The 20,117-nt window shown below is 33.9% G+C and overlaps 1 protein-coding gene across 1 annotated transcript in view; it reads right to left on the bottom strand.

Annotated features, from left to right (window-relative positions):
* Positions 1–20,117, bottom strand: part of Ac76E (adenylate cyclase type 2 Ac76E) — a 618,104-nt gene that overhangs the window by 273,967 nt on the left and 324,020 nt on the right. Inside the window, exon 7 of the mRNA XM_085825247.1 lies at positions 7,694–7,821. Within this exon, the coding sequence (XP_085681373.1) occupies positions 7,694–7,821 (128 nt within the window). The remainder of the gene's footprint in view (positions 1–7,693; positions 7,822–20,117) is intronic.

Genomic DNA, 20,117 nt, shown 5'->3' on the forward strand with positions numbered 1-20,117 from the left:
ACCGTACTAATTGTGGAGTTCCGCTCCAACTTTTAGGGAGAAGACACGGAAGGAGATGCGAGGGTCTGACTTTCTTCCCCCATCATCAACCTTTCAACAAGACTTTCTGCTTGCAGTGTATTTTGTGTACCCCCTTGTCGCACAGACACTACTCGCTTACAAATATCCATGCTTTCTTCTGGGTTCGAACCCGAGCCCATTGGTACGGCTGTCAGTGTCACTAAATACTATATCGGACTTAAGGCTTGGCAAATCCGAAACCAAGCAATAGACTTCTTTTGGATGTAAAAAACATTTATAACAAAATAAGAGAGAAAATGGTATATATTTTCATTGGGTCAAAGCACATATTGGTGTTATCGGGAATGAAAGGGCGGATATGCTAGCTAAAGAGGCTGCCCTGGGAGAGGGTGATAGTTATGAGGCTATTAATGATTCCAGAAGAATTACCTTGAGAAAAATGAAAGCAACTATAATTGAGAAATGGGCTCGGGAATGGAATGGTTCAAATAAAAATAAGGGTTACTTGAGGATTTTGACCATAAAAAGAAAAATGGATCTATTTAATAATATAGATACTATTCAAGTTATCACGGATCATGGTAGATTCCCTGCGTATTTAAAACGTTTTAATCTCCAGGGCAATGATCAATGCTTGGCTTGTGGGAAGTACGGAAATGCAGCTCATTCTATGGAAGAATGTAAACTGACCGAGAGTGTGAGGACGAGATTTAGAAAAATAAACGAACAAAATGTAATTGAAAAAAGAAAATTCTTGAATAGCTATGCAACAGAAATTATGAGGATTGTAAATGAAAACAAGACTATCATAGGAATAGGACTTTAAATATTTAATCTTTTATTTATTTCATTATTATTATTTTGTTGTTGTTTGTCTGCGTCGGGTGTGCTGCGTTAACCATGAGGCCGATTATTGTCGGCTAGGAGGGTTGCAGCATACTCGTAAACTAAACTAAACTAAACTATATCGGATTGAGCCCGAATCCAGACAAACTATCAGAATTCAGTAGGTTTAAATTGCTCGGACACAAGCGGGGCTTGAAATGGTTGAAAATTTTGTCGTCACAGGAACCTTCTGACTGCTAGCAGAATCTTATACTTACAACTACAGCACGACGACACACGATGAGAAGCGATAGGATAGGTTATTTGAATATGGGAAACCACACGATGGATATCCGCCTAAAGGGAGGAATGACTTCGTGAAGGACGTTTTAAGGAATACTGTCGCGTATTCATGTTGCACGCGAGGAAAACCGCAAGAAACAACTACAAAGCCAGCATGTTCACTTTGCTCGAACCCACGACGAAATACCAGTATCCAACAGTCTTTAAGGTGTATCAGAAACCCCTATACCGACAATGTTAAATTGACCATTTTCGATGTACCTTTTCTCAAAATCTGCTGTAGATACAAGCTTGAAATTTTTTCTGCAATTAAAGTATACCTATCTGATTATACTGAAATGAGTTTTTGAAGCATTTTGAATTTTAGAGTAAATTACAGAATATTATGTTAGGCATAGTAAAATTTAGCACTTTTCTCACACAAAAAAATTAAATTTTTTTTTCTAAGTTTATTACAAAAAGCTCATTTCAGTAAATATTAGGGAACCTAATAAATAAGCCATAAAGACTTTAGATACCTGTGAGCAGTAGTTCCTGAGAAAAGTACATCGAGTATAAAAAATCACGTTTGGAGAAAAACGCGTTTTTATGTAAAAATCCTCATTGATCAAAGCAGTAGATGACAAATTAAAACTAGATTTTTTTACAGTTCTAATTTTCATAGAGATTTAAGAATGGTATTTATAGAAAGATAAAAGTGTAGAGAATCTGAAAATGCAAAAATCCGAAATCACAATGTTTTGAAGATTTTGGGGTTCCAACACCCCTTAACCTCTCTGCATCTGTGAGTAAGAAGAGAAGAAAATACCTTATAAACTCTTCTTTGAAGTGTTATTCTCTATTCTGGAATTTCCAAACTGCAGCTTACTTAAGAATATTTTAATTGAATAAATCTAATATAAATAATTAAGAAGGTAGCGCATGCATATAAAAAAATATGAGGTCTTAAAACTGCTTTTAACTGAATAATATCAGAATTATTCTTAATATCAATATTCTATTTCTGATTAAAATAAACCGAATTATATATGTTTCAAAGTGCAAAATAATCTGACAAGATTTTAGTTTATCCGAATAAAAAACTGAAGCACTCCGAAATAAATTTCTCGCGTCTCCAATTATTGCTTTTTCGTTATTAAGGCTTCGATGATCAACTTTAATGTCTCTTGCTCATCGCTCGTAGAACATTACTGTCCACGGTTGAGACGATAAAAGATGGAATACGAGCATGTCTATAATCTGCCTCCATATTTTTCGCAAGAGTGATTCTACTTCGGAGCAGAATTAGTTCTTTATGGCAATTTCATTGGCCCTTTTCGAGGAAGTAATTTTACCAAGCTATAACTAGAGATAGATCAAGCCTCACAGACAGCAGATGAAAGGGTTCACATGTCAAGCTTTCATAACCCTCAAAAGCCCATAATAAGCCGCCTTATAGGAAGATATTAAGTTCTTTAATTTGGAGGCGAAATGAAGAAGTTGAAAATGGTTCAGAAGAGCTATTTTCGAAAATATTTCTAATCTAATACAGACGACATTATGTCACACATGACTCATAAATAGAACAAGAAATATGACATTCTTCATTAAATAAAATTGTTAATCGAGACAAAAGTGGAATATGCGAAAGTAAAACATAAAATTAGGCAAAACAATAATGTTGTGTTTGGCGCAGCGTTTAGTCAAGAATATATCGATTTTGAGGAAAAAGAGGTACAAGCGCCTCTTCAGCAGGAGTAAAGAAATTTGGAAATGTCTCCTTCGATTGGTTAATTGGATTTTCTTGCAGCTTTTCATATCATTAGACTTATATTATTTAGTTAATGACTTTAATTCTAATCCAACCTTTACTACAGCTTTTAAAATTCTATTAACTTAATTTTTCTTTTTTCGTAACTATTTCTGCTGAAAGATGGCGCTACTTTCTTGTTCGCTTTAGTCTTTTTAAATACTATAAATACAACTGTAGCTTTTCCTTCGTTGCAGATTTCTTTGCTCCTGATGAAGATGGTTCTTCACCAGTTTGCTCTCGAAAGGACAGAATCTTGACTAAAATCTACACCAGACATAAAATTGTTGCTTTTCTTAATTTTATATAGCTGTTAATGCTTGGATCCAAAATTTCGGAATAATAGTATGAAAATAGGCAAAGTTGAGTTTTAGGTCAGGGCCGGTTTTATAAGATTTCGTAGGAATCAAATACGAAATAGCTTTGATTAATCTTTGGCCTCCTCCCCCCCCCAAAAAAAATGTATTCTCGATTAGCAGCGTGCGGATTGTTCGTTTTGTGGATTATCCGTGCGTGGCGGTGCTTATGCACTCACACTCAGTGCTATGCTCGGGAATGTGTAAGAAACAAAATCGCGCTAGTGCCCAGCATGGTCCCAAAACCGCTAAATTGCACCTTTAGGTTCAGTTTCAAAGACTAGTTCAATCCTTAGGTACCTTCGCATAACTCTTGTTGAGGAAGACCATGATTTAATAAAGTTCTAGACACGTTGACTCCTGTATTGGATGCCGTATATAGCCGGAAAAACTTAGTTGAAAGTGAGACGGATAATGATTCTTCCCAATAAAAAAAATCGAGATTCATCGAATTGTAAAGAATTCGAAGAAATAAGTGAAGATGTATGAAAAAAAAAAAAAAAAAACCAGAAAATGCAAAGTTATTCACAAAAATGTCGATCGGAAAACATCCAGGATTGATTCGATAGCGATTCGACTGACCTGAGCTTTCAACACTTTAGTGATACGAATATCGTTTCAAATGTAACAAGCAGAGAAGAGGCAAAGAGAGGTACTGAAAATGCAAGCGAAAAAGATACTGACAATTACACTTATCTCGAGACAGCAAAGACTTCTTTCGAAACTCTGTTGGACCAAAAGGAATTCGAATGCAATGAGAAGATAACACTTCGAAAATTACGCAGTGAAAGTCAACAGATATTTAAATGTTCTCAAAAACAACGAAAAATGACTGATTTTTAAGAAATAAAAGCATACATTGTCATGAAAATTGATAGTTTGGATTATCTGCGTTTTTCAGTTATCCATGACCTGCTTCACCCCCCCCCATTACACCGGATAATCGAGAGTGCACTATAATCAGCAAAAATGTTTATTTGCTTGTCACGTGAATAACATATTGGTAATGATTAAGATAAGTAAAAAAAATTCTACTGAAATCTTTTAAAATTCTTATCGGAAATATAGCGATTACACTACAAAACAATTACACGTCTCAATTTATTTTTGATGATTCTGTAAAAAGCAACTCTTATCGTTCAGGCAAAGTACTGCCATTTTGTGCTTTTTGTACTGCCTAAACCACATCGCAAAAATGTTCCATATATTGCTATTTGCGCTCTTTCTTGTAGGAGAATCTCAGATGAAATAATACGTCTTCATTTGCTGGCACATGTACTAATGCCTTCACTTATTCGTTCCAGTTTTTCGCAATCCTCTCACTACAGAAATTCGCACTTTCTTCAATTGTAAGGATTGACCTCCACTCCTCATAGAGAACAAAATGCATGAATTTGTAACTGACATTGAATAAAATGCCAGAATATATAAAGCCATCAAGGTTGAGGAGAAAAACAAACTTACCAGACATTACAAAAGCGATACTGAAAAAATTAAAATACAAAAAAAAAAAAAAAAAAAAAAAAAAAAAAAAGCAAGGTTATAGCAGTCTACGAGTTGTACTACTCCCCAAAAATGCCGATATTTATGAAACTCTGAATTTGACATTGAAATTTTGACTAAGCCTCAAAAGAAGGTGTCTTGCGCTACCAGTTTATGCAGGTGGTTGCACAAGAAAGACACTGGATTTACATTTTGTAGAATTTTGAATAAGTGGTTTCAGTGTAAGAGCACTGGGAGCGAAAGGGTTAAAGAATTTAATTCTAGCGAATAAACTGGCTACTTCAGAGCTTTTGTGTACCCCCTCCCCGTATGCGAAGGGAATACGAATCAATTTCTTTTCGAATATGATTTCTCAGTGACTTTATTTGGCACTCATACGCCTTCCAATAATTTCGAGATGCAGACAGAACTAGAAATTTCTCGGTGGCCGGGAAAATAACTATGCAAGACTGCAGAGAACATTTGCTCTCAGTATCTTCTCAGATATTTGTTTCATCTGGAGAATTCTATCTGTGGATTTCAACACGGGTCAGGGACTCAATCATGGACTGGCAAGAGGAGGACTTTTTCTCCTTATGAATGCCAGTATACTCACAAAAGTACCAAAGTATCCTGCTCTCAGTAGTAGTTGTGAGTTGCTGTAATCTGTTTAGGTCAGCCGAAGTCCGGAGTACCGAGATATCTCTGTGCGAGCTTCCTCTTTAGATGCGCTTTGCATTGCGTAGTGTTTATCGTTCTTAATAGTTAAGTGTAACTAGTGATTGTACTCCCTGATGATGAGAAGAATTGTAGGTCTATTTTTGTGGAAAAGTTCCAGAACTGTTAAGTTTCTCTTTTGGCGAAATAAATTTTATCATCGGACCTGTGTGGATTCAATCTATTAGGAAACCGTACGCACGCAACCATACATTTTATTTTACATAGTTTGGTTCTTCCGTGTTTATTTATTTATTTTGTTAATTATTTATTAGCCCAAAGGAAAATTAATTTGGTTTTGGCATTTTCGTTCCCCTATAAACGGCATCCCCTGCGATCTCCTATAAACGGCAAATCACTTTTCAAATTGTTGCTACCAAATATGTATATACACCTGTGTTAATATACCAAATAACCAAATATATACCTGTGTAATTAACCAAATATATACCTGTGTTATATTTAAAGAAATGATGAAGAATCTGCAAATGTATGTATGTTTCTCGCACTGTGATAAAACAGCGGTACCTAGAGCCAACAAATTTTGAATAAAGTAATCCTCCAGTAACTATGGGCATCTGGAGGCCCTAATTTGGAATTTGGTTTATTACCGATTTCATGTTTTCTAACACTTTAACGAATATTTGATTAACAAACTCAACGATTTCAAAGTGAGCAATAGCAAGACTGTGCGGAGGAAAAAACATTTTGTCTCCAGCGCACGACACTATCGGAAACTTTCGGAAATACTTAAGATATGCTGTTCGTAAATACTGTGATATTATTGTAAAATTGAAAATTATATGGTTTAAGTGCCAAGAACATGATATTTAATAAATAAAGGTAACACATAAAGTCCCTTTGGACATAATGTAAAATATGAAAGCTTTCAGATTTTTTTAATTATTTTTTTCTTTTCTTTTATGTTTTGATATACTAAAGAAATGATTGTAACTTGTGCAGCGGTTATGATTACAAAAAATATTACAAGCGCAAGAAAATAAGATTATATTTAAAAATATGCGTTCGTGAGAAAATGAAAATAAGCTGAGATTTCGATTTTAAACTATCTATTACGCACTCAGCTGATCACTGTTTACGTTTCCAAGTAAAGTTTCCGAAAATCAGAGTAATCCACTGCGAGAGATCATTGATCAGTCAAAAAATGCATGTTAGTTCTCTCCGTGCGCTCGGCGAGAGTTAACATCATTGTTAACACAGGAACAATATTATTCAAGACAGATCACTGGGGATCAAAAACGAGGGCTGAACATCGTACGGAACATAGGGTACGTTGGCTATCATTTTAATTTAAAGCATTATTCGATTCGTTAGAGAATCGGAGGCTTGCTAATTACATATAAGAAAATAGAGTCACAAACAAAATTCAAACGACCAAATAATATAACAATTGGAAATTAATAATAAATTGCAGTGTCCAAAAATATAAATATTAATAGTATATTAAAAAGGATAAAATACATTAAAAAGGATTTAAAAATTGACCAATATATTGTGTCATATGCTTTTGTGATGGCATGTGTTACCAATCTGCCTTTTACCTTCAGACATCAGAACTGGCGGTGGTCAAAATTGTTGAATTCTATATTTAAATTTTATTCATTGAAACTTTTGGAATTTTGGTGGCAGACGATCTGCTAGGGAAGAACGTTGTCTCATACAGCGTCACCTAATGTAAAACGAAACACTACGACATTTAGCAGTAATAGAAAATTACAATAGCATCCTACTGATCTAGCATGTAGTATAAATATGCTAGAGTATACAGAATGTTTTATCATGTAATTAATAATATTATATTTGTTTAATTACAGTATTAAGATTTAAAAACCTCATTTTAAAGCAAATCTTGACTTTGCGGTAGGACGCGAAATAGCTTTATAAGATATCCTCTCCCTCTTTTCCGCATGCTTTCGTGAAGTAAGTGTTCATGTGTAGTTAGAAGTACTCTCGAAGAGTATTAGAGAGATCCAGGTTTGAATCCCGGCGAGGGCATTACTCATTTTTCACGTCTGCTACTCAAAAAAAAAAAAAAAAAAAAAAAAAAAAAAAAAAAAAAAAAGAAAAGAAAAAATATTGACTTTACAGCATCACTAATGTTTCACTGTTATACCATAGTAATTATTAAGTTAACAATAATTTGGAGTGTATGAGAAGAATTTAGGAATTCGGCACTCACCGTATGGCTTCGATCATACTGAGGCCCATCTGAACACAATTTGTGGCATGACTAGGTCTTGAGACAGGTAAGCCGGACACACAATAATAGCAGTCACCCAAAATTTTAATGCGCATGCAGTGGTTCTCCTGCAAAACAAAATGTTATTATCAGCACTTCTCATGCAATGTGATCTTTCATCATGGCGAAAACTCATTCGCAACAGGTTTCAAACTGCATTCGGACGGAATGCGTTATTTAAAATAAAGCTGACGGGCCAGATTCTTTTTTTACTAAAACGAAAAATATTATTAACAAAAAAAAAAAAAAAAAAAAAAAAAAATATTTTAAATAAATTTGGATTTTGCTGGCTAAATTAACAAGCCTGCAAAATTTACGTTATGTTTTGTTTCCAACTTTCATTAACGTGATTCCTATGTATGTTTTGCGCTGAATCTGTACATTATATTCTTGTTTCCTCCATAACTTGAGGGGTTTCGGAAATCGCAACTTTCAAAACTTGTATAAAGTCAAAAATTGCAAAGATATCAAATGTTAAAATGTCTTTTCTTAAAATTTATTCTGTTGTTTAGCTGATACAATGCACATTAAATACATATTACGCCACGATTTGTCGACATTTCCATGGACCGCTCATGCTACGCGTTTTTTCTTTTAAGTTCTCGATGAAATTCATCTCGGCGTCTTTAAATTTTCCTCAGGCTTCTTTTTTATTTTTTAAAATTAGCATCTTTGAGAAGTTTTCTAATGTCAGGACCAACAAAGACATTCTCTTTTAGTTCGACAGCTGATAAAGCTAAAATTTATCACACATGTATTTAAAACATAGACCTTCTTTTGGTAAGGCTTTGATCAATTGCTTCGCCAAGCCTAACTTGGTATGCAGAGATTGGAAGTGGAACTTTATTCGGATCTAGAGAGCTTTCCAGTGGTTCCTGGTTCCTATGAAGCCATTTTTCGCCAATCTTTATTTATCCAATGAATTTTTTATCTGCTATCCAAATCTTCATAGCGCATTTTTAAATGGAAAGAATTTCAAAAAAGGCTCAATGTAAATCTAAAACAACTAAAAAATTAACGAAAATTACAAGGAAAATCCAATAAAATGGGAGATTAGGCTCATTATTAGCACTTTTTATTAGAAAGTTGAAGGAGCCAGTTGACCGTCTCCCCCAATCAGACCTCTCAATTGGTTTGCTTTAAGAGTGTTAGGTACAAGTAAAAAAAGAATACATTATAAGAAAAAGGTGTTTCATGTCTGTCTGAACGTCTCATATTTTCTCAATTTTTCGACTTTGTAACAGTTTTGAAATTGGCAATTTACAAAATTTCCTGACATGATTGTAAAACATTGAAGGTCATTTTCGGATTCAGTTCTTAAAAATACATAAGAATCAATTATTAAAAATTAACAAGCAAAGCAAACTGAGGCTTGAGATATTTATCAACAGATAAATAATATAATATTATTAAAACACAGATAAATAATAATATAAAAACACAGATAAATAATAATAATATTATTATTAACATCGCAAAAGAAAAAATCAAATTTGTATTTGTTTTCTACCTTAAACCTAAAGTTTGGTACCTGGAAGACATTTTTATTGGTTATGGTTTTATTGGTTAATTCAAATATTCTGAAAGCTGAATATTAAATTCTTAGACATATTTTTCTCAAATAATTGTAACAAGTTTAATTAATCATTAACTAGATTTAATTTAAACTAAAAATAAACATACTATGAAAATTTGAGGTTAAATAATAACAACCTAGTCTCTTTTAATTATTTACTAATTTTATTCGACACTTAACTATAAATACATATGTCTGTAAGTAAATATTAATAAACTTGCATATATCTCACTACAGTTTGGCGCTCGTTAGCGATTCATTTCCGATAAAATTTGTAGCCTTTGAAAGAAATGACTAAAAATTGCTTTCATCACGGATAGCAGATGCTGGTCCGTCAAGAGGGTTCTTTTCTTATCAGTTTTCAACGGTGAAAATGAACTTTTCGCGTATATATGTATTCTCAAACAATAGGATCATTCTTACTGCAAAAACTCGTAATTGAGAGTACTTATATTTTGGCAAAGAGGAATAAAAGCTAATCAAATCTGTATTTTCAAATCTTTGAATAAGATTAATATCACACTGTAACTCCATTTGTAGATTTTCAAGTGCGTTATTCACGTTCCGTTTTAATGGAAATGAAAATAATGTAAACTCGGACTTCAAATAACTAAAATCTTGAAATCTTTGCAGCGGCGTATTTCAAACAAATTCATATCTAAAATGTTTTAACAGGCCTAACGGAACTGCTTCGAGTTTCAGACCACTGATATTGTGCACTAGCCGACGCACGCCAATACGTAAGAGTATAAACCAGTTTTGATTCTGATTCCTACAAACCTTCAGCAATATTTGAAGCTATTCTGTATACTTCAAGAGAGATGAGATTTTTATTTATTTACTAACGCAAAGGCTTAATGTGAGGGTTAAATCATTCACACGTGGCGCGTACTGCAAAATCTAATTCTGTAAATGTCAAGCCTTTGCACCTCTAGACGAGACTCTCTGTCACCTGTTGATTTCATGCGGTGACTCTCAGCGACCGCTTGGTGTGAGGCTTTAACTCGAGAGGTAACAATTGACCACCATTCAGTTTGAAGCGAAATTTCGACCGGTAATGATGTTTGTTTAGGTTTGCTTTGGGCAATATTGTTTTAATCAGTGTATTCAATAATATATGCGTAGATAAAGAACGAAATTACGTCTATGCATAAACTACTCGACTGTAGTGAGGAAGAAAGGTGAAGATAGCGATGAAGTAAGAAGTGTAAGAAAAGAAATACATAGTGAAATGTGAAAGCGACAGTGATTCCGCAGAATAAACAGAAAATTCAGAATGGATAACGGGCACAGAACCCGAACATATACTGCCAAGAATACTTTTTTTATCCGCCGAAAGGACTTCAAGTGTCTTCATATATAAAAGAACCATTAGATTTCTGGGAAATCATTTTAAGTTAGCTGCAAGAAATTTATCAAATGTACGAAAAATCGTCTCGAGTTGTAGGTTCGCCCAAACGAAAATGGCGAGCGCAGAGAATTAACCTTCTATGGATAAAAAAGGGGTTAGGCAAACATTTCTGATTAAGAAAGCATACATAATTTATGTAAAGAAAAATATTATTGTAATGAAAAGAGGAAAATGAAACAAATTGTAAATTGAACGGATTTCTATTACTGCTTAATAAGAACTTATACAATTATTTTTTTTTAAAAGCTGGTGATTTTTGCTTGGAACAATAACTCTAGTGTAATCACTATTGACGAGTTTTTAAGTTATAACAACACGTGCCAGACAAATGAAGCGAAAACTAACTAAAACCTCGCAGCTTATGAACTTCAAAAGTCAGTTATAGAAAAGTGAAATGAAAAATGCAGGAGTTTACTATTTATGAATAGTCATAAATCTATGAGCTTTAGAATTATGACTTACAGAAAAATGAAATGAAAAATATAAGCAGCTTCAAATTACGAAGTTTTGAATTATGAACATCGAGAGTTACGCATTGTTATTATTTAACAAGACTTCGTTAGAAGAAATACAAACGTGTTCTTTTACAAGTAAGCCGCTCAGCCAGTATAGTGTTCAGTGACTTTGGCAGTCGTAACGATAGATCCGAGTTCCAATCCCGGAGAAGGCATGGTTGTAACTGTCCGTCCCTTCATAGGAGGCAATGATGGTTACCTATTAGGTGCTTCCATAATGAAATGGCCACTACGTCCTGCCCTTGTAGTGGCGCAAGGCTAATAGCTATTACGTAAAGCGCCGGACCATTAAAAAACGTCTTTTACAAATATTTGTAATTAGGGGTATAAAATCCAGCAGTTGTAACAGTTAAATTAAGACTTATAAATAACGTATCCGCCCCATCATTTGGGCGCTATGTTCTGAAAATTTAAAAAGCATTCACATAATTTCTCACTTACTCCATTGTACATAGTTTTTGCCTCTGAGAGCTAGTTTATTGGTAAATTGTATACTCTTAGTAATTTCTGTTTTTATTCAGTACATTCAAATTCTATTTGCATTTTTGTACCAGAATGTCATCCGTTTTATTTTCCCCTGCATTTATTATTTGAAACGTATTGTATGCAGATTCGTTGTCAAGCTACCTGGACGTGATAGGTATTTTAACACTTAAACTTTCCAAAAGTAGTGATTTTACATAACTTCTATTATTTATGTTATACCTCATTTGTAGCCCTATTTATTGCGGATGTGTTTGGACTTTCGAAATCTGGTTGTTAATCCGGTGTCCTTCTTGGGAACAGCGGTCAAGATTCATTCATATGAGGTACACCTGGGCTTCATAAAGTAACTACCAGCTCAATTATCGTAACATTTCGCCTAAATATATGTCAGATATTGTATGTTATTATTACTATGCATTCTTAAAGTAGACTTCTTTCATAGAGATAATATTGTAATGCTTATTCAGTATTTTATCCATGCCTATATTCCCTTTACCATATTTTTACTAAAACCACGTTCTTCTGAAATTAAATGACTCGCATAGTTTTCTCTTCTCTATTTTTGGACAGTTAAAAAAGGGGAAATATTCGAAGAAATGCGGTGTTAAAAAATTAATATCTATCTTGAAACTCATAATCTTTGTTTATTCACGCAGTAATATTATTAAGTGTAGAAACTCAAAAGCAAATTCAAAACTCGGAAATGTTTCATAATATTATGGTTTGAAATACATTCGTACTTAAACCGATCTAATGATAATTCAAGGCAGCATAAACTTCACAGACGAAGGAAACGAAACCAAGACGATGAAAGTATGCTGGAACAGCAGCTGAGTGCAAAACAATTAATTACATGTTTTAAATTTATGTTTTATGATTTGATAGTAATTCAAAAGTAATTCAATTTTGCCCTGACATGATTTATTTATTACAAAAGTTGTTTTTTTAAAACAGAATATACTGTAAATCTCAGAAAACGCCAGTTCCTTTCCACCAACTGTAATGAAAGGTTAAAAATAGAGATCCTGAAATGGCACGATTATTTTTGCTAGCTCCAGACAGCCTGAATTGGTGAAAGCAGAAATGGGACATCAGGTTGTTCGTTTTCGTGGTTTCCTTCTTTGTAATGCAAACAGCAGGCAGATTTCCTTAGAAAGTCCCATGTTGGTAGCCCTTGCCATAAATAGCCCTCGTGCGCTTTGCCGTGTAGAAGTAATCCAACAAAATACAAGAAGAGCGTCGATAGAAGTATCGTAATTATCAGATAAAAATTATTGAATTACGTGCGTTCTTGTTAAAAATATCATGCATTTCGACTTATTTCCTGTATATCAGTAAAAATGCAGGAAATACTTTAAGGTTACTCTACCGACAGAGCTTGGAGAACCATTTATCCACTTGGAGAACCATTTATCAGCATGTTAAAATCCCCCCCCGCGATTCTAATTTTGTTCATAAGTCCGAAAATATAAGTTGTCTTTGTTAGAAAGGTCAACGAAAGTATAATACAATCGTTGGCTAAAAGCATCTGCTTTTGATTATTTAAATGCTGAGCCATAAGTACTAAAACATTTGAAGCAAAACACAGACGTTTTAAATATGAGAACAATAAAAATATTTTTTCATCCTATATTTTCCATTATAGGATAAGATATGCCAAACAACACAGAAAAATATTTGCTCCAAAATTGCCTACTGGTGGTGGTGTAAAATCAAATATTTTATTCTTTATCTCTTACGAGAGAGTTGTTTGCAAAGCAACTTTGTAAACAAAGGTTTTTAAAGCGTGCTATCCTATTTCCTTATTTGTTTATTGAACTAACCTAAATTAGCCATTTCTTTTGTATCATTTATACCATCCGAAATGAACTGATAAGAAAAGTATGTTTCCTTGACGGAAGTGCAAAGCTGGCGTATAATCTTTCTAGAAAAATATGTATGGCGTGCATGTGTAACGGAAAATAATTTCTCATCCCATGCATTGCCTACTTCAATGATCTCAAACTGGCGACTCGTATCTGACCACAGAAGCAATTTTATCCGGACCATGAAGACTTTTCAATACGTATTGCTGTTTGAAGATGTTAGTTATTTGAAGTCACAGATTACATTATTATCATTTCCATTAAAAACGAGCGTGAAAAACGTACAAAAAATCAGTAATTAGAGCTAATTAATTTACAGAATAAATCTTATTAAAGGATTTGAAGATACAAAATTGATTAATATCTTTTCATATTTGTGAGAAAAAATAATGCACTCAGTTGCATTTTTCTACAACTGAAATCTAATAAGAAAAAAAACGCGATTGACAGAAGAGCATCTAGAACTGGTGATAAAGTTAATTTTAATAACTTTCCTCCCAGCTGATAAACATTACCAGAATCGAAATGTCGTCAAGTGTCAAGCTATCGTAAGAAATAAGCAGGTTTATAATTATTTACTCATAAACACACGTATAGCAAATGTACTTAAAATACACTTGCTAAAGAAAATTTTAGTAAATAAGAGAAGAGAATAGGCTTTCATGATTTATTCTCAAGTTTTATCCCACTTGAAAAGTTTTTTTCTGCAAACTTATGAACCTTCATAATTTGTTCATAATATTTAGCTGTCAGTATGGAATTACAAAGTGTAACCAATAAATATCGTTTGTATTTCATATAGAAAATAAATAAAAAATTTTTAATTTCCGTTACTATTTATGTTTTTTTGATAAATATTTAGTAAGCTAAATCTAAAATTTATTTAACATGTTTTTTTTATTTTATTGATAAACAGTTTAAATCTTGTTGCAAAAACAAAACAAATTTCTGGCTCTTCAGATGTTTTCAGACCGAGCATTCGGCCACCATGCAATTTCAGTTTAAACTATTTCAATGATAATAAATGTATAAATTTGTAAGCTCTCAAAATAGATATGAAGTGTTATTTCAACTAACTTATCGTCCGAAACCTTCACGTTAATTGACGTAACGTCAACTAACATATCATATTCGTTATTCGCATTCAAAATTTTAATGCACGCTAGCACGTAAACCTTCACTTAAAGATCGATGCATCGAGATTAATTTTTTTGAGGTTTCGATTGCACTGCTACACAGAAACAATAAATTGTTGCTGCCACAATGGTAAAAACAATCGATTTGTTTTGTCAGTTAAACTCAATTCGAAGGGAATACTACAAAACAAGAATTTTTCAAACTTTTACAGAACCAATGATTGAAGAACTCAATTATTGCCAACAAACAATTCTTCGTTTTTAAGCTTACCCAAGCGGAAATGTTTCCACGCAGCACATTTTACGTTCTTTTTAATGGCCGTAGTTGACATAGCAACAATTGGCCCGATGATAGTCAACGACACTTAAAATTTTTATTTCTTCACCGAAGAAGATTAAACTAAAAACGGTTCTCGTTAAAATGTCGCACCGGAAGATTAGATTCCGCCGTTTAAAGAGCGTTATTTTTCATTTATGATACTGAGTTCGCCAGTGTTAATGTTTTGGCCTCAAAATTTTAATTGGGAATAAAGTTGTTAAATAACTTTCTTTTCACTCCTGCGCACTTTCTTCTTGGAACTCGAAATTATCAAGCTGTGATTAAGATTCCGTTAAGTAGTAAACAAAAAAAAAAAAAAAAAAAAAAAAAAAAAAAAAAAAAATCGTTGTTATTCCAGTTTAGAACATGAATTGTAAAGTTTTTAAATACCGTTAAATCAAAACGTAAACAGGATACAGACCATGACTAAAAACTTTTAAACGCAGACTGGATAGTTTCTTCTGTGTAAAGTTGAAGATAGTTAAAGTTGCCGGCAATTTTATAACAAAATTCGGGGAAATATCGTTCGTAGGAAAAGAAACAAAAATGACGATTTTAAAACGTAAAATATGTTTTTCGCATGACTAAGTCCTTGACAAAACATCGTGAAAGAAACGAAAAAGAGACAGCAGAGCAATTCTAAAGCACATAAAATATAGCAGTTAACAGAATTTTATAAATTATGCTGATAGATATTCAGAGTCATTATTTAATTAACCTATGTTATAAAGATGTATAAGTAGGTCACATGACGAGCCAATTGAAGAAGCAGAAGAAATGGCTGTTTCTTCATGTCACATGTCAGCTATTGATAAATCAGATGATGTAAACCCTCTGTCCGAAAATTTTACGTTCTAGCTAGTGTATGCCTAGTTTGCAAAGAAATGTAAAAATACTAAAAAAAATGACTTCTCTGTTAAATCTACTACTTGAAGTCCAGTTTTAAATTCCCCCATGGGGTATCTCAGTTTATTTCATTTTTCAGTCTGCAAAATCTCCGCCACAAATTTACTAATGCTAGTGTTAAAAGAATTTTGTTTGTATCTAAATAATTTTAGCGAAATTATACGTAAATTTAGTATGTCTTGCGAAGTGTAATATGAAAAGCGGAAGAAATGCGAAGCATCGCCAGAAAAAATACTATTACAGGAGTAAGTTCATTCAACATTGAGGTAAGTGATAGCGCCAAGCTGGTGACGGTTTTGCCGACTAATGTATAGCGCCAAATTCGGCGAAAAGTCATCAAAATTGGAGACCATTTGACAACATTTTTGTCCGATCCCTATGTAACTGTATCGGTATCCGGCTAACACCAGGCGTCCCCGTCCTCCGTCACCTGTCACCTGTCTGTATAACTGTAGCTATGAATGCCTTTCTGCAATTTCGAGAAATTGATGGTATTGGAAACTTCTCGGCGGACTGGGGAAAACTATATAAGACTAGAGAGAACATCACTTCAGTTCGAAATTTAGCTCTCGATCATTGCTCGTGCTTACGCCTTTCAGGTTTTTGTATTATCTTGTATTTAACGTCCTTAGTAGTTTGACAGAGCATAATCAGTACTGGTAACTACTGATTGTGCTCTGCCATACTGAGAAGGGCTACACAAGTACTTTTGTGATTAATTCCAGAAATGTAAATTGTTTCTTTTGGAAATATAAGTTCTATCAAGCTATTCGGTTCTGTATGCTTTCAATCCATTACGAACCCGTACGCACGTAACACTAGAACTATGTATTATGGCACAGACTGCTTCCACTGGCAAAAGGGTAAATCAAGCGATTGTTCGAACAATAGACAGTTAAAGCAAATTGTACGTATTAGGTTAAAATAACAAGCCGAACAAATATTCATTTAGAAGTCAAACAACAAAAATCAGCGCTTGCAAATTTGCAAATATAACGATGATTTTTATTGACTGACTCATAGTTAATGAGTTATAGTTTAAAATTAATAAATTGTACATTGTTTAGACAACCGCTTGATTTTAGCCAATGGCGATGCAAATTATCATCACTATTAACTCCGCCCACAATGATGATGTCACAAGGTATTACCAGAATTACTTGGATCGCGAAGGAATTCTTTGTATAAACTAATATGTTTCGAAACATCGGTTGTGCATCCTATCGCACAGCAAATGAAACATTTTTAGCCTGCAGATTTGTAGAATATACTGTAGATATTTTGTGGAATATTCTATTGATTTATAGAATAGATTCCGTAGCATGGGAACAAGAGAATGCAAACTGTCAGCATTATGACATCATCTTTATGAGTGGAATTAAGAGTGAAGCCTATGTGGGCTGCTATGTGGGCTTCACAAAGCCTACATACCGTTTCTTCTACTGAATTTGGTTAAAACAGGCTCCGATTGATTAAAACAGGAAACGTAGGATTACAAAATCTTGTACTTGGCAACTTTTGCTTGATCGCCTATACCAGCGGTTCTCAACCTTAAAACTTTAAAACCTATAATCCTCAATTTAAATACTACCTAAACTAATTTTACACTCTGGTGAGAAAATGGGAAGGAGAAATTACAGTAATACTGAAATTACAAATAACTGCTTAATTTAAGTAATAACCTTATAAGAGCAAGTCTGTTGTTCAGACGATATAGTATCAATGACATTCATTTCCGTACAGAAAAACACCAGTTCGAATTGCAGAGAGGATACGGATGTTTTTAAATATATATCTGTGCAGCGGGGAGGCAGTAAGATTATATAGGCGAGCCAAAAATTCTTTCGAGTGTTCTAGAGGTAGGGAAAAAGAGGTGGGAACCCTCTGGGATACTCTCCTTCAGAACTGGATCCAAATTTATTAATGTCGTGGTGTCATCTATACGAAGTTCAAGAATCTTGCCGAAGACAGACGCAATCTTGCACTCTTTGGCACGAAAAAATTCGATTGAATCAGAAAAGTAAGATTAGTCACAACACAATAATTCAGAAAATGATTTCAAGACCATACTCAAACAAATAGAGAAAACATACAAATCTTTTCCGTTATAGAACAACATGCGCTAAACCATTTTCTGGAGAAACAAACCGTATTAACGTTGCCGGTTGTTCACTCTTAAACTAAAAATATGTTCTTGGCTCTTACATGAGTGTCCTTGTTCTTAAATTTAATGCTGTCAATCAATAGTTTTTAACGTTTGTTATTTTATTATGTTCTTATTTACTGATATAACTAAAAAAATATTTACTTCTCATGCTTAAGAAAATTTTACCACAGAACAAGAGTTGGAAGAGTTGGGCGGGATATCAGTACATCACTAATGGTTTTACAGGTATAATCTCACCGCACTTAATGCACAAATCTGTTCCAATTTTGACAGAAAAACGGAAAGAACCTGAGAGTCTCGTACCTCTAATCTCCTACCACCAAACTGCTCGAGAGGGCCTTCGGATCGCCAGCATTTTAAGTGTCCCCATGCTGCATAGACACTGTATACCAGTGGTTCTTAACGTTTTTAGCTCCATGCATCCCTTTCATCATTGCTAAAAGATCATTCCTGCCCCCCACCATTTCAAAGCTCAAAAATGCATACATAAATTAATTTAAATTTAGATTATTTTTTAACATGTGTTATAAATCAAACAAGTAAAAGTACAGAAAATGCTGATAAATACCAAAACTTTAATAAAGTAGTATTTTATATTCAGAAACTAACACTAAATACTTATAATAAGATAATTACAAAGCTGACTGCATTCCCTCTGATGCTATGAAATTTACCCTGGTTGAGAACCCCTGCTATACACTTTCAGCATTACAACACTTACAGCATTTTTTTACAGCATTCAAACCTTATTCGGCTTTCTAATCCGATTTCAGGCATTTGGCAGCCAGCATCGCTAACTGCTATACCGATTAGCGATGGAAGTGTGTTTCCTCGCTGCATATATAAGGTGTCCCGGAAACAAGCGATGCAACAGAGCGAAATCTACATCCGAAATGAATGTGTTTATTGCATAGTGATTGACATAGCTAAAAAAGAAGAACTCAAAAATTAAACACAACTCTAAGTAAACATAAATTTTAGCTCGAATTATATCTCGGTCAGAGGTTTTTAATCGCGGGAATTTTCTAGCTTCAGGGTGGTTGTGGTCAGGGCGGTATGAGCGTGTTTTCTTTAGCCGTTACGTATTTAGTTTTAGTTTATATGGATATAAAAAATTACTTTTATTCAAGTTTTGGTGTTGATCAACATTTTCTGCTTTGCTGTTTAATTTATAAAACATACAATAACCTGTCTAGTTAATTAAAAAAATGCTTAATTTATATTTGTAATAATTTGTTTAATCAAAAAAGAATTACATTATTACTTTAGTTGTTTAATTATTAAAAAGTAATTAATAAAAAAATTTAAATCTAAATAAATGTACATGTAGTTTTCAAGTTTTGGAGTAGAGGAGGTGGAATGATCTTCTTGCAGTGGTGGAAAGGGGTGCATGGAGTAAAACAAGTTTAGGTGGTATTCTATCCCACTCTCATTCTACACTTTCGAAAGCATCAGTGGTGCGAATCTAGTCCTGTTGTTTCAGTTTAGTTACGTTAGGCTATTTGAATCTGGCAAAGCCACGACAGCTATCTTCTTAAAAAGAAGGAGAACTTCTTGAAGGGACCTCGCCCGTATTCACGTTACTCATGAGGAAAACCACGAAACTAACCATACAGCCACTTTCACATGGGTTCGAAACGAAACCAATCTGAATTACCAATATTCAGCAGTTTTAACCACCACTATTAGTGGCGCTTTGGACCAGTCTCCCCCCCTCCCGAACAAAACTTTTCGATTTTTCTTTTCAATTAGGTAAACCACAATGCAATAAATATACGACACAATTATGTGTCACTCTTTTCCAATCCTTTTTCCTGAAACATCGTATATTATACTGATGGCTGTATCTTATAAGGTATTTCTACCGTCTTCTTGGCATACCTTCGTGGTGTGGTGGTCACGCTGGGTGCATATTCCAGAGGTCCGAGGTTCGATTCCAGGCGAATGCGTTGCATATTTGTCACCTTTCCTGCTTCCAAGAAA

Source organism: Stegodyphus dumicola, chromosome 10 (genome assembly GCF_044657685.1).
Source record: "Stegodyphus dumicola isolate Sdum_Otavi_A_Nest chromosome 10, ASM4465768v1".
NCBI classification, from domain to species: domain Eukaryota; kingdom Metazoa; phylum Arthropoda; class Arachnida; order Araneae; family Eresidae; genus Stegodyphus; species Stegodyphus dumicola.